Source organism: Dermacentor silvarum, chromosome 2, assembly GCF_013339745.2.
Source record: "Dermacentor silvarum isolate Dsil-2018 chromosome 2, BIME_Dsil_1.4, whole genome shotgun sequence".
In the NCBI taxonomy this organism is placed as follows: Eukaryota; Metazoa; Arthropoda; class Arachnida; order Ixodida; family Ixodidae; genus Dermacentor; species Dermacentor silvarum.
The window spans coordinates 122,510,113-122,525,972 of NC_051155.1; the positions used below are offsets into that span (position 1 = coordinate 122,510,113).

Genomic DNA, 15,860 nt, shown 5'->3' on the forward strand with positions numbered 1-15,860 from the left:
TGTTTTCATTTATGTAAGAGTCATACATCGAATTTATTTTGACCATCATTGCATACTCTATAGAATAAGAGAATACTGTATTTGCACGATTCTAATGCGCTGCCGAATCTAACGCACACCCAATTTTCATGAGTTTAAAGTAACAAAATAAAAGTGCAACTGAACATGTAACATTCTCTCAATTTATAAAAGAAAAATATAGCAGCCCCCCCCCCCCCCCCCCCCACGTTGGTGATCAGCAAAAAACAAGACCTGCGCAGAAGGGAAACTTATTTTTCAAAAGTTTTCATAAAGAAAGTAGCGTGTCATCGTTGCCATTTGTGCATCATTGGCCACAGATGCCAAGCAGACAGGGGCGGTATTCTCGAGTGATCATTTATAGAGACACTGCTATCACTTTTACAAAATGTTACGTGACTCTGCATCAGACTTGTCGAAGTATGTGGCTGACAGCATTCCTGGCACTGCGTGCAGATAGCGAGCTTGACATAGCGCCAAAAACGCTGGCGGTCGTGTACGTCGATGCATCCGGTGCCAAGTTGCACGAAATCTCACGAGAGTTATATTATCTCTGAAAGCGATTCATCGATAATACTGCTCCAGGTCAAAGTTAAGCTCAAAATGAACCCACAGCAACCTTCAGAAAAATATTGAAAACATTCTCTGTCGCCATCTCGTAAATGGCGATGGTGCGGCGCCTCTGTCGGTAGGCTGTTGCCAATGCTGCGAACGACCGTGTTGTTTTTATCCAATTGTAATGCACAGGCAATTTTCAGACCCATTTTCTCTGAAAGAATATGTGTGTTAGATTTTTGTAAGTGCGGTATGTAAGGCTCACACGGTTTTATGAAATATTTAGTCTATAGCTAGCAACTGCTGGCTCTGCATATTGCACATTATGTGCCATATGCTAATATGCTGTACATTTTAGCTGTGCATTTGTGTGCATGATTGAGGCGGAAATGGATGTGCTTGCCAACACGTTCCTAGCTTGTAGCATTTCAGTTGCTTTTGCTTATCTTGAATAGGTTCTTATCTTTGGGTCCATTAAGAATGTGACACCGCTTTTTCAGGCTTTTCTTATTCAATCTGTTAGCCCATGACACTATTAACATCAATCGGCAGGAATACTTGAAGCCTCCAACTTACTTTTTCCGAAGGAAGGATATCAGTAAGAAAATCTGAGAGATTCAGTGCCACACTGCAGCGTTCAGGTTGTTGTCGTCCCCCCCCCTCCCCCCTTACACACATACACATATAATGTATGAGTGGAACAACTTGGCTGATGTCGCTGTTGCTGCGTCCAGTGAGTCATTTGCCACCATACTCAAGCGACATCTGCATGATATGCAGTCATGATGTAGAACTGTATGTCACCTGCCACAATTGATCGCTGCTGTTGTTCCATGTTTGTTTTGTGTATGTAATGTTCATTCTATTTTACATTTATCTTCTTTTCTTTTATGCCCCCACTGCAATAATGCCCTCTGGGTGCATGTGGTTATATCCATAAATAAATAATGTCCTTTAATAATCGGAAGCTGCACATTGCATTATGTCAAAAGGCAATTGTTTTTTAAGTCAGAAAAGCAATCACCTGTGTTGTCGTATTTCCTACAAGGGAGCTCTACCCTGACAAGAAGGACAAGCTGAATGTGCTCAAGGCCCACCTGACCAACTCTGGAACTGAGCTAGCTGCCCTGAAGGTGTGGGAGCTTCAAGGTGAGCACAGCTTTTGTGGGCAACTGCGTTTTGCACTGGCAGTTGGCACCTGCTATCTTCAGATAGAAGAGATTGATCCTTCAGGGTGGCTTAGTGGCTAAGGGCAACCAGCACTGAAACTTCCCGTGCCAACAGCAGCACCTCAACACGCAGCCTAGCGGGTGGAAGGTAACACATTTTAGTAGGACACGCCGCAGTTCTACATCAGCAAATTCACCGCTTATCGTGAGGAACATGTGTCCAGTGTCTGACCTCACTGGGCACTGGTGTGCAAGAACACAGGAGTGTACATGCTCCTCGGAATGTGCATTCCCATTGACAGAGCTTGGCTGGACGTGTTGAGTGTTAGCAAGCATTGACACAGGCACGCGTCTCTCATCGTTCAAGATGTTGTAAATTTTCGTGGCCTCCCCACTGACCTGCGTTGGCATATTTTAGTAGTACATTTAAACCTGGATGTAACGAATTATTGAACTTTCTATACTTGTCCATAGAACACCATGAACTTCAATATTACGAATTGTGTTTATGCACGATTTCAATGTGGCGAAATTTTACTGCCGCCGCGATGGAATACGGAGACAATGAATGGAAACTTCTGCGAACTCAGATGCTGAAATGGTTGAATTACAAGCTGCTGCTTACATAAGCACCTCTCAAATCGCGCGCCGCACAACCGAGAGGGACTGCCAAAGCGTAGCTCCGTCATGTTCTGTATTGACCCTTTTCGCAGGCGATCTCGTGGGCGCTGCTATGTTTGATCACGGGGTGCAGCTTCCATTGCTTGCCTCAACTGCCTCCGTTGCCTCCGTGTTTACAATGGATGTGTATAGCGCTGGTGTGGCTTAGCAAACCCCTGTTTCAGGAGATATCATAGACGGTGACTGGGTGGACGACACGAAGCTTTGGCTGCAGCTTCAGAGAACATGCAAAAGCGCTTTTGGAGCTGATTAAGCTACGTCTAAACGGCGCGAGCAGCAAATATAGTGCTTGCTCTAAAAGCGGGGCTTAATATGTTTTACAAGCTATCCAAACTTTCCGCTCATGAATTGAATCAACTATGTTATATGATTCAACAATCTCATGTGTGCACTGATCATGATGTTTCGTAACGATTGAGGTATCCTCAAAAGAAGCCGCGCAGATGCAATTACGACAATTGCTGGGAAGATGCGATGACACCACTCCCTGTAAGGGATTGGCATGTTCGCATACCCTGATATTTACGTACATACACACACGTGTGTGTGTACGTAAATATCAGGGTATGCGAACGTGCGTGTGTATGTAGAAAAGCAAAAGCAACTGAAATATATCTTCTGGTTCATCACCGTCACTTCACGTGACATTATCATGTCTGATCGCCGAAAGGCTTTCACAGGTGTTTGCTTGCAGGTTTGATGTAACCGAACACTAGTAAATGAAGAGACAAGGTAGCACATCACTTTGAAAATGCGTGTTTATTTTATACTGGTTTGAGTGTCTGCAACCGCCTTTCGATGGGTTCTCCAGGAGAAGTCTGTCTCCTTGTGCAAGCACTTCATGCAACAAGAAATCAAGCCACTTATGTCATAGTAGGAGCCCAAAACAGTGCAAACTGCCATATTGGTGACTACATTTCACCACCGTGGTATGTCTGATAGGAACCTGAGCCTCTGCTAAAGGAATGTGCTTTATTTCATGCCCTCGAGGTGGTGATGTGTGTCCGTGTTTGTTCTTGTGCAGAGCTGAGTTTGCAAGCTGCCCAGAAGATCCTGCTTGCCCCACCTGAGGATGCGCTGCGCACCATGAGGGACACTGCACAGAACTTCCCCTCACAGGCACGCTCGCTCGTGAACATCGCCGTAAGCTCCGAGCTCAAGAAAGAAGTGGAGGACAACCAACATGTGTGTTGTTTTGACTTCTTTTCCTGTTTTCTTTTTTGACTGCGAAATGTGCTATCTTGTGTACTTCCTTTACATGTGGTTTCTGGGTGCTTGCGTATTCTTGAGGGACCGTGAAATGAAATTCAGAACAGCAGAGCCGGAAAAAGCATTCAGAAAATGCCATTTCCTTTTATTCACACCTGAATGGTGAGGTGAATTCATTGCAGATTTCGTATGTACCTACTGAATATTCCATAAATGAGGGATCTAGTTAACATTGCTCCTTTCATTAAACCACTGTCTTGTTTAAGTTTCACATACAGTTGGCATTTTGCAATGTATTTCATTTAATACTGCGTTTCGACGCAGTACTTGCCTGTATCATCCAGAATAAATTAAAAGTGTGCTTTGTCTACGTCGAGGCTAAACAAAAAGTGTAGGTTTACTTAGTGACTGAATGATGGTGTTATCTGTCGTAGTTACAGTGAAACACAATACATGCCACGTTTTATTGTAACAGTGACGAGCAGCACCGCATTTTTTTTTTTTCACTTACTTTTTGCTCATGACCACAGTACAATGCGTTTGGTGGGATTTATTCTGAACAAAGCAGGGCAAGTGCTACTTCCAAAAAAAGGTATTAAATGAAACGTTCAGAGAAATTGCACCTGAGTGTGAAACATGAGCGCTAACAAGCCAGCCATTCAGGCAGAAGACAATTGTACATATCTCACTGCATAGCATTGGTATCTTGGGGCCATGTGCCATAATCCATTCCTTTTAGTGTTCTACAGAACTCTTAGTGGCCAGAAGGTTAACTCCCTGTAACATGGAACATTAACATGCAGTGAAGGAGTGTGTTTAGTTGCTGGCATTGAAATGAGTGGTAGTGTTTGCAGTCATGTTACACTCATTTGAGTGTTACATAGTTATACCCAGTTACACTGGGAGGGTTGGAGGAGGTTGTGCAGCGTGCACTCTCCAGGCATCATTGTCAAGCATGTGGGAATTTTTCGTGGCCTCTTTGTCTGCAGAATAACTTTAAGGGGGTGAAATTGCTTGAACCAATATGCATATTAAATAAAAGCTTCTGTGTGTGCTGTGTGTATGTTTGTGTATGTATGTGTGTGTTTGTTGTTTGAAGTTTCGTAGCTTGTGTTACGGGCTGGTGTTTGGTGAACCTTCAACAGTGTCTGCTTGGAGCTCGAACCAGGTTGACCATCGGAGAGGGTCCGGCAGGGAAGATGAGGCGACGTAAAACAAATAACACAACTTGAATACATGGTTACGAGTGAGCAGTGTGCTCCAAAAAAAACCTACGAGAAATGATCAGCGTGCATGCACCTGCATGCTAGGGCAAATTGAAAGTGTTCTCCATGTGGCTGCTTGCTGGCTTTCTTATACCCTCCACCATCCGGGCACTCTCCCCCTCTCCTGCCCTCACTGCAGGACAGGGCAAACCAGACTAGTAAGGATGAGTGACCGTAGCAGGGTGAACATCCCCAGCGGGGGTGAGATGGTCGCACGGCAGGTTTATTCTTTGACGTATCTCTGACCCTCGCGACGGACACATCTGTTCATGTTGACGAGTGAGATCATTAGGCATGCCGTTTCCCATGCATTTTCACGTGGTCCGGGCATGGCCGCTCTAAGTGAATCGTAACACTTGTTATTGCAACAGGACCTGTTTTCCACAGTGATGCCATAGTGTTGTTATAATTTATGATCATGCATTCATTCAGCAGCTCTTTGGCACTAGAAAAGTAGACTTGCCCAGTAGTGCTACGTAACGGACATTTCAGCTGTCATGTGGATAGTTGCACGAGATTTCTCTCTCTCGCTTTTTCACTTTTTTTTTTTTAAGATTACGCAAATTTTACAATGAACTACTGCTGTTGCACTATTTTGGCAAGTGCTCTGCATACAGCTTGATGTTCTCTCTGCACACACCATGCTTGTCATTTGCATGTCACCGATTTAGATCATGGCATGTAGGTGCCATATTGAGCTGCATAAGCTTTCTTTCTCACTCGCTATCTCTTTCTCTGTTTCCGTATAAGAAAACCTTTACTTCTAAAAAAAAAAAAAATTTGCTTTGTATCACTGGGTTTTTGACATAACCAAGCTGTATGAACATTTTATTGCGATAGCAATTATATGGACACTCAAAAGCAGATTTCTGCCGTCGGCGTCGCCGTCGCCGTCGCCGTGAGGTTCCGTATGACGTCATTTGGAGAAGAAATCGTCGCCGCGCGCCGAACGCTGTATGTGCGAGTGAAAGGGCGCGAGGGGCGCGTCTTTCACGGGGAGTGAACGCACGGCGGAGAACAAACGCGCGTTCCGCGCCGTGCTCGCTTAAGGGCTGCAGAAGTAGGCGTCTCTTTTCTCCTTTACAATCACCATATATGTAGAGCAAACGCACCTTCTTCCGACGCGCGAGAAGCCGTGGGGGAGGGGGAGGGAAGGGAGGCGACGTTTAGCTGCGGCACCAAGTGCCTATTTATATCACAGGCTCCGGCAACAGTCACCAACGCCGCACGCATTTTGAGCGAACGCGGGCAAAACGCCGATGGCGTCGACAACAGTTCTGCGTGTTGCCTAGTAGTAGGTCTCTTTTAGACTAACATTGTTAAGCAGGAGAAGTTTATAGCCACCGTAAAGGCGTTTATTGCACGCAAGCGAAAGGCTGACCGTCCGATCAGTTCAGGGAACCGCGAGCGCGAGCGTCGAAGTCCGAGCGATGCGCTGGAGAGACTGCCCCACTAGACAGCGCTGGTAAGGATGCCCCAATGCATCGTCCCTCTTCTTCACTACAATGACCCCGGGGACGAACAAGGGAGCCGTCCGGCGACCTCACAGTTCGTCACTATTAGGGTGAATCATAATACGGCTTGAGGCGCTCGACGTTGACAATGTCGCGTCCGCGACGGCGCATGTCCGAAGATGGTTCAACAGGTTCAATCACATAGTTGACAGGTGATGCACGCTCGACGATGTGTTAGGGACCTTCATACTTGGGCATTAACTTGGAAGACAGACCAGGTGCAGCGGAAGGAACTGAGAGCCACACAAGTGCTCCAGGAAGAAAGGTGGGCGCAGAGGTGGTGTCACCGCAAGTGTTCTTCTGGCACTCTTGGTCATTGGAGGTAAAGGCCCGGGCTAGGTCGCGGCACTCTTCGGCATGTCTCACCGTATCAGAAATGGGTGCACATTCAGATGCGTCGGGCCGGTATGGTAGCATTGTGTCGATGGTGTGCAATGGGTGCCGGCCGTACAATAAGAAATATGGCAAAAACCCAGTATTGCTCTGCATAGCGGTGCTGTACGCGTAGGTGACGAAGGGCAGAATGGCGCCCTAGTTCGTGTGGTCGGAGGAGACATACATTGAGAGCATGTCACCGAGTGTACGGTTGAATCGTTCCGTGAGTCCATTGGTTTGAGGATGGTACGCCGTTGTTGTGCAATGAACAACGTGGCACTCTTTGAGAACAGCTTCAACTACTTCCGAGAGGAAGACACGTCCGCGGTCACTGAGCAAGCAGCTCCTGGGGTGGCCCATGACGTAGAATGAACCGACGAAGCAGGAAGGAGGCAACGTCGCGTACAGTAGCTGCCGAAAGCGCCGCAGTTTCAGCGTGTCATGTAAGGCGGTCAACTGCCATAAAAGCCCAGCGGTTTCCAGCCGATGTCATGGGAAGGGGCCCGTACAAATCTATACCGACGCGCCCAAAGGGCCGGGTGGGGCAAGGTAAAGGTTGCAGCCCAGCTAGCGAGAGGCGGGGTGAAGATTTCTGGTGCTGGCAATCGGGACAAGAGCGTACGAACTTTTGAACGTAGCTGTACATCCCTCGCCAGCAGTACCGCTGTTGAATACGCTGGTAAGTCTTGAAAACGCCAGAGTGGGCACACTGGGGATCGGCGTAGAAAGCTGCGCAAATATTGGAACGCAGGCTGCGAGGCACTACTAACAACCACCGGCTGCCGTCGGAGCTGTAATTGCGTCGGTAAAGCATGTCGTCGCGAACGGCGAAATGGTGAGTTTGATGGCGCAACGTGCGGGTTGTTGACCTGGTCGACGGATCAGAGAGCCAGCCTATATGCGACGCAATCCAGGGGTCCTTGCGCTGCTCAGAAGCGAACGTCGATGGAAGACACAGTCAACCGAGATTTATTGTTGTCAGCCAAGGGAGAGCGCAAGAGGGCATCGGCGTCCGAGTGGTGTCGTCCGCTGCAGTAGAGTACGCGGATGTCGTAGTCTTGCAGGCGAAGTGCCCAACGTGCAAAACGGCCTGGACGGATCTTTCAATGATGCCAGCCAACATAGTGCGTGGTGGTCCGTGATGACATCAAATGGGCGGCCATACAAATATGGCTGGAACTTAGTAAGAGCCCAGATGATCCCGAGACATTCTTTTTCTGTCACGGTGTAATTATTCTCGGCTTTCGTAAGCGTTCGGCTGGCATAAGCGACGACATACTCAGGGAACCCTTGCTTGCGTTGCGCGAGGACAGCGCCAAGGCCAACACCGCTGGCATCTGTGTGTACCTCGGTATGGGCCGTTGGATCGTAGTGGCACAAAATTGGGGGGGAAGTCAGCAAACGACGAAGACTCATGAACGCCTCGTCACACGCTGATGACCACGAGGTGACGAGCTCGTTGCCCCCTAGGAGCTTCGTCAGGGGCGATACGATGACAGAAATTCCGAATGAAGCGTCTGAAGTACTAGCATAGACCGATGAAACTGCGCAATTATTTGATGGACGTTGGCTTGGGGAATTCGGCAACGGCGCGAAGCTTGTCGGGGTCGGGGAGAATTCCGTCCTTGGAAACGACATAGCCAAGAATCGTGAGTTGCCGTGCAGCAAATCGGCACTTCTTTATATTTATGTGTAGGCCGGCATTCGATAAACACGTCAAAACATGCCGGAGGCGTTCGAGGTGCGTAGGGAAGTCGGGTGCGAAAACTACGATGTCGTCAAGATAGCACAAACATGTGTGCCACTTTAAGCCTCGCAGAACTGTGTCCATCATGCGCTCGAATGTCGCGGGCGCATTACAGAGTCCAAAAGGCATGACATTAAACTCGTACAAGCCGTCGGGCGTGATAAAGGCTGTTTTCGGCCGATCGATTTCTTCCATAGGTACTTGCCAATACCCGGAGCGCAAATCCAGAGATGAAAAGAACTCAGCTCCTTGCAGGCAGTCAATTGCGTCGTCTATGCATGGCAGGGGATAGACGTCCTTGCAAGTGATCTTGTTGAGCCGGCGATAATCGACGCAAAACCTTACGGAGCCGTCCTTTGTAACAAGGACGACAGGAGAAGCCCATGGACTTTTCGAGGGTCGAAGTACTTCGCGCTGAAGCATGTCGTCAACTTGCTCGTTAATCACACGACGTTCGGTGGCAGAAACGCGATACGGGCGTTGTCGCAATGGTGTGAGAGCCAGTGTCGATGTGGTGCGTTACAGTGGAAGTCCGACCCAGGGAAGCTTGCCCCACGTCGAAAGATGAACGAAATTCTTCCAAGAGGGACAGCAGCTGGGAACGCTGGGCCGCTGTAAGGGTTCCAGCGATGGAGGAACCAAATACATCTCTGGGCAATGCGTCAGATGTAGATACAGCACTGAGCGTACAGTAGGTGGTCAATTCGGGTAGTCGGGCACGTCGATAACTTGCACGTCGTCGATGGCTTCCACGGTACCAACACATTCTCCTCGGAGCAGCATGACAGGGTGTGGGCACGGGTTGCAAACGAAAATTGGGCTAGTGCCCTTGACGATGTCCACGGTCGCAAAAGGTAGCAACAGGCCCTTCCTTGCGAGGAAACGGCCAGACGGGGAAAGTAATGCAATGGCATCCGAGAGGCCACTGCAGTGCATGGACACGATCATGGAGGCGTTGGGAGCAACCTGAGTGTCGGCTTCGACGATCAGTTTCTTGGAAAGCGACGGAGCGTCAGTGGGCGTCAAATCGAGCAGCGGCAATAGTTCTATATCAGCCCGTGCGCAATCGATAACGGCATTGCGAGAGAAAATCCCAGCCGAGGATGACATCGGGAGAGCAGGAGGAAAGGATGAAGAATTCTATGGCGTAGACAACGTCGTGAATTTCTACACGAGCAGTGCAAGACGCCAAGGGTTGAATATGCTGAGCACTGGCTGTGCGAAGGGATAGTCCGGACAGGGGCGTCATGACTTTCCGAAGTAAGCGGCAAAGTGCAGCGTCCATAACACATACGGCTGCACCTGTGTCCACGAGTGCAGACACGCGGACACCGTCGACAAACACGTCTATCACATTGGAAGGGCTGCAATGAGGACTTGTGCACTTCGACTGTTAGTTTTCCTCATTCCGAGGGGCTGCACGAGGCCTCATCGGCGATAACGAGCGCCGGCATGGAGATGGGGAACGGCGGGTGTTCGGTGGCGGGCGGTATGTCGGTGACACACCGGAAGGTGGGTCGTAAGATGGACGGGGCGAACGGTTTGACACGAATGATGCGACGCTGGGCGGCTGCACACGATTACAGAAACGGGCCACGTGACCGGCGTAGCCGCAGGCAAAGCATATAGGCCGGTTGCCAGATGTACGTCACCAGTTCGCTGTAGGCTGGTCCCGCCCACGTCGGAGCACGCCCTGTATGAAGCAGCTGGTGATGGGACTGTATAGCGGGCTGCACTGGTGGCCTAGTCACGACATCGGCAAAAGTGAGGGGCACATGCGCAGAGAGTGGGTGGGGCCTCGCGACGACTTCAGCGTAGCTGAGCGGTGCTGGTGCCGGGGCCTGTTGGGGTGGAGCCACGACCTCGGTCTAGCTCAGTGGCATAGGCACAGGAACATGGTGACGGTGGTCGGGCAATACCTTGGCGATTTTTTGCTCGATGGCACGGCAGAGCGGAGGCATGATAGTCGAAGCGGGCTGTGGCACATGCGGCGGCTGAGCAAATGGTACCAAGGAGAGTTGGCGGGCTACTTCCGCCCGAATGAAGGCCTTCATTTCCGTAAGCAGTGCGGTCTGGTCGAAGGTGGTAGCCAGACCAGCGATGTGTTCGTCGCGTGATGAAGACCGACGAGTCAACGAGCGCTGCCTGCGTAGCTCTTCATAACTTTGGCACAATGTAACGATCTCTGTGACGGATTGTGGATTCTTAGCGAGCAGCATGTTGAAAGCGGCGTCCTCGATTCCTTTCATAACGTTTCGGATTCTGTCTGATTCCGACATCGTCGCGTCCACGCGCTTACACAAGTCCAGGATATCTTCAATGTAGCTAGTGAAGGACTCTCCCGGCTGTTAGGCTCGTTCTCGCAAGCAGGATTCTGCTCGCACCTTGCGCGCAGCAGGACGACCAAACACAGCTACTAATGAGGTTCTGAACGCGGACCATCTCGGAATTTCCGTCTCGTGGTTGTTGTACCAGAGGCTTGCCACGCCGGCGAGGTAAAAGAGCACGTTGCTTAGTTTCACGGCATCGTCCCATTCATTGATGACGCTTACTCGCTCATACGTGGACAGCCAGTCCTCCACGTCGTTGTCGCCTGTGCTGCTGAAAACAGGAGGATCCCTGTGGCGAGGTAGACCAGACCACACGACGTAGGGTGCAGGAGGCGTTTGTTGGGTCGTCGGCTGAGATGCGTCTTGAGACATGGTTGAAGAGAGGGTACGGGATCGAAGCTCCAGGATGCGTTCGAGCGTAGCACTCTCCACCACTTGTAAAGGCGTTTATTGCACGCAAGCGAAAGGCTGACCGTCCGATCAGTTCAGGGAACCGCGAGCACGAGCGATGCGTTGGAGAGACTGCCCCACTAGACAGCGCTGGTAAGGATGCCCCACTACATCGTCCCTCTTCTTCACTACACCACGAATATTGTTTTGTGGAATGAAGGTTAAAGGTTGCCAAAATAACATATTGAGTGGTGCATGCTTAAGGGCAGAACGGAGATTAGTGAATGGACAATTGAGCATCACTGCCTTGGGGATACGTAAACATTTAATTATTACATAAACCCGCATTCGCTCCATGAGCATTATGCCACATGACTCTGGGCCTTCTAGCAGCTTGAAGGTTTAATAAACATCATCATCATCCTATATATGTATATATGTCCCCTGCAAGGTAAAGGCCTCTCCAGTCATCTCCAATTACCCCTGTCCTGAAAGTTTATAGTTCGCTAAGGAAATGGGTTTTTATGTTCAATATACAGTCAGAATGACATAATTTCATTTCTCTGGGGCTTGCTGTGTGCAGGCATTTGCCCATACGCTCAGCCTGGAACCTTCGGATGGGGCACTCTTCCTGAATGGCCTGTACTACGATGTGGACGTCATTGACCTCTTCAGCCTGCTGCAGAGTCTCAAGCAGGAGACCCGGCTGCTCGAGGGCCTGCACAACATCGGCATCCCTGTGAGTGATTGTCACGGCGTCTTCATTTGTTGCCTTCATTTTGTCACTCAGTATTTTTATTCATCTTTTCGTGCACTGAGTAGTACAACTAACAATAGAACACACCAGACAAGGATGACAGTTGCGTTCTCTCAGGCTCTTTGTCTGGCGTATTCTGTCGTGGTTAGTTGTACTCGGTGCATTACAAGGTGAACGAAACACCAACTAGCCCAATTTCTCACCAGATATGGATACAGTATAGAAGCAAATTGGACATACCAAAATCTGGAAACCGCCTTTTGTTAACATGTTTTTACTGCGTGTTGTTGGCTAAATAACTGCCAAGTTGTAAGAAGATGTGTTTATGTTCTACTTGCAGAAAGATCTAATCCCAAGCTTGGTGAAAGTGGACCTTGTAAACAACAAACAAGAATATGGAGTTGACATCAGAGACTCTGCAGTGCTGGTGAGTCAGCCTTGTAGTCATCATTTGCCATCTAAAACTTAGTGCATGCATCTCTGTGTGGAATTGTACGTTTTAATGCTTTGTGAACAGGCCCGATCACAGAATGTGGTTTGATCCTTTTGTTCTAATATTGGATAACATGTTTTGCGTTGAATGAACAAGGGTCAGGTATGTTTGCGTGTCAAAAAACAAACTGTGGTCAGTGCACATTCTGGCTGAAAAAGTGGGGTCGTGGGACGAATTTATGAAAGAATACCGACCTGTCAATGTCAGTAGTGGTGGCTTTTAGCTACCTGAATTACAACTTACAACACCGTTACTATGATGTTGTAAGTTGTTACCATGTGATTGTTTTTCTTAGGACAGAATTATTTGCACATTTCAGCATCTTTTGAAAAACCCATACCTAGGCTGTCACAAAGTGTCGTACAGATGAACTGAAGATACAGAACTTCCTGCCTATGCTTACATCTTTTTTATTCTTTAGTGTGAATTTGTACCAGTGGTTGTTATTTCATGGTATGGGTACCATTGTTGGTATCCATTACCTGGCACACAGTATGCGATGCGCAGCCTACGATGAATGTTCTGCAGGGTGTGGAGACTTTCATTTTTCTTTATGGTGATTTGACAACAAAAGAACCTTTCTTCAAGATTCTCCCTGGCAAAAAAGAACCTGCCTGTCTTTTTTTCCCTCCGCAGTACATCAATGACATAGAAACTGACCCAATTTACCGCACCTGGCCAAGCAGTGTCCAGGACATGCTGCGGCCCACCTACCCTGGCATGCTGAGGCATGTGCGCAAGAACATGTACAACCTGGTAAGCATCACTACCGTCAGGAGTTGTGGTCCACTTATTGACTGTGTTTTGGCTGCAGCAATTCGCAACTCCCACCTACACAATACAGCTTGAGCCACAACTTAGATATTGTGGCGTCACGATTGGTCATACTTGCTCCGTGCCTGAATCAAGGGGTTGTTTGTTGACAGTACTTTGATTATAGCCTTCTTTTTCTTCCTCGGCCTTAGTTTGCATCAGAGTCTCTATTTTTCGCAGTGTTAGGCTTCGTCTGGATGTAACATTCTCACTATATTGTGAGGAACAAATAATGACTTTCCTTGACCTGGAAACATGGTCATCTTTTAAAGCCAAATTCAGGTTTGCTCCTCTCTATATTTGGAGACAGCCTTAGCAAAAAGGCACTTCAAGTTTATTGCTGAGGGGTTTATTGATTAGATTGCATGTGCTAAAGCTCCCATGTGGGATGATACCTTTGTTCCATTCTAGCCTTGGCTAGTAGATGGAAGTGATGTACATATCTCTACATTAGTAATGGTTACCAGGAACTGGAACTATTTTCTATATACATAACTATTTTCCCTGTGCAGTATACACTCATTAAGACAAATGCAAAGGAACCTTGGATGTATATTAATCTTACCAAAATTTTTGCTTAACGGAAAGTACACATAGTTTATTAGAGACTAAACAAAGGTTCTTGAACTGTTCAGCTTGTCAGAGAACTTGACGAGCTTATTTCAAAGGGTTAGCAGACCTCAAGGCATAGAAAAAGTAATTGTTCTAATCGCATATTTTCCTGTACAAGGGCCTCAGCCCGAAATGTTGCTCTGAATGTTCGCAAAAATATTTGAGAAAATGTATTAAGTGCATGGGCCTTTCTTAAATGTGCACTTTGTCAGCCACAGTCGTACAGTGTTACGGTCGTAACATTCAGTTCATTTTTTTGCATGAAAACCCTAGCAACATTTGTATTGCACAATCTTATACACAGTGCGACATCTGCATGTGAGCCTGCATTCAAGGACAGCTTTATCCTTGAAAGGCATGATTTTGGTGAACTAGCCAGATTGTAGTTGCCCCAGCTCTACTGTTTTAATGCCAGCAACATTGAATTAGGTAGCAGTCAAAGCTACAGTAAAAGTTTCCCAAGGTCGTCACATATGGTAGCAGGAATGCCTGTTCGCAGTAGACACGCAATAATTTACATTTTACTCATGCATAAACAGCTATACTCAATAAATTTGAACTTAAACTTAAATGAGTACCCCTAACTCGAGAATATATTATAGTCAGAGCACCAGTTGAATTACCGTATACAGTGTAGACCGCTTATAACGTAAGTCGCCAAAGTCGCGAATATCTGCACTATAAGCGGTACCGCACTACAGTATAGACCACTTATAACGTAACCCCTTATAGTGCAGGACCGGATATAGTATGGCCTTTTCAGACTCCCGTTAATTTTCCCATAGCACTCCATGTATACGCATACCGCTTACAGTGCAGCTGCGTGAGACGAAATACCGGTTATAATGCGGCTTCCACGGGAAAATCTCGCCGACAAGGGCGGCAGCGAGCACGCTTCTCAACAAGATGCGTGCTGCCGGCCGGCGTATGCATTATTCAATGCAATCAAACTCTCGTTAATTCGAACTTATTTGGGCCGCACATCGGTTAATTCGGACTACTTTCGGAGCTCGGTGAGCGCGGAGCGCCGCAAATGTGCGACGCAAAAGAGCAAGAACGGCGCTAGCGTCCAACCGAAACGAAGCGGCGGAGTCCGCATCGCCATGGCCATCAGTTGAAATCATACGTGAATGACAGCAACCGCGGAACGCTTCGAGCCTATTTGTGTCTTTAAAGCCTGTATTCTTGCGTTTACTGCCGCGCATAACACCGCGTTGGCCGCGGGCTTTCGTAACTGCGTAGTCCTCATCCACGGTCGCGTCGATAGTGGCCGCGCTTTTCTCCGCAGCGGTTGCGGCGAACAGTAGTTTCATTTTTACTCGGTACACGCGTCGGTTTTTACTCGGTACGCGTCGGCCGCGTGCCTAAAGAACTGCGTAGTCGCCATCGATGATCGCATAGATAGCGACCGCGGTTTCGACGGCAGCTGTTGCAGCGAATGGTAGTTAATTCGTCCAGACTCGGTGCGTGCGTCGGGCACGTGCCTTCAGCACCGCAAAGTTGCCGTTCATAATCGTGTCGATAGCGGTCACGGTTTTTTCCGCAGCGGTTGCGGCAAACAGTTGTTTCGTTTTGACTCGGTGCAAAACTGTCGAGCTTGAAGAGCACCGGCTACATCGCAATTATGTTTTCGCCAGCTCACCGGCAAAAACGTAATCGCGATGTGCACGCAATAGTACAAAGCGTGTCTACATGCTTGGTCTACATGTTTTGCATATGTGCAGTGCTTGAAAATCGTTTTGGTTATAGTGCAGTACCGCTTATAGTGCAGATATTCGCGACTCCGACAACTTCCGTTATAAGCGGTCTACACTGTATAACCAAAACAACGATTTTCAAGCACTGCACGTATGCAAAACATGTAGACCAAGCATGTAGACACGCTTTGTACTATCGCGTGCACATCGCGATTACGTTTTTGCCAGTGAGCTG

General features: G+C 48.2%; 1 protein-coding gene across 1 annotated transcript in view; it reads left to right on the top strand.

Moving 5' to 3' along the window:
* The window catches only part of LOC119441725 (UDP-glucose:glycoprotein glucosyltransferase 1-like), a 196,616-nt gene that overhangs the window by 106,736 nt on the left and 74,020 nt on the right, over positions 1-15,860 (top strand). Inside the window, 5 exon segments of the mRNA XM_037706328.2 lie at positions 1,622-1,722; positions 3,448-3,608; positions 11,837-11,992; positions 12,351-12,437; positions 13,140-13,259. Of these exon segments, the coding sequence (XP_037562256.1) occupies positions 1,622-1,722; positions 3,448-3,608; positions 11,837-11,992; positions 12,351-12,437; positions 13,140-13,259 (625 nt within the window).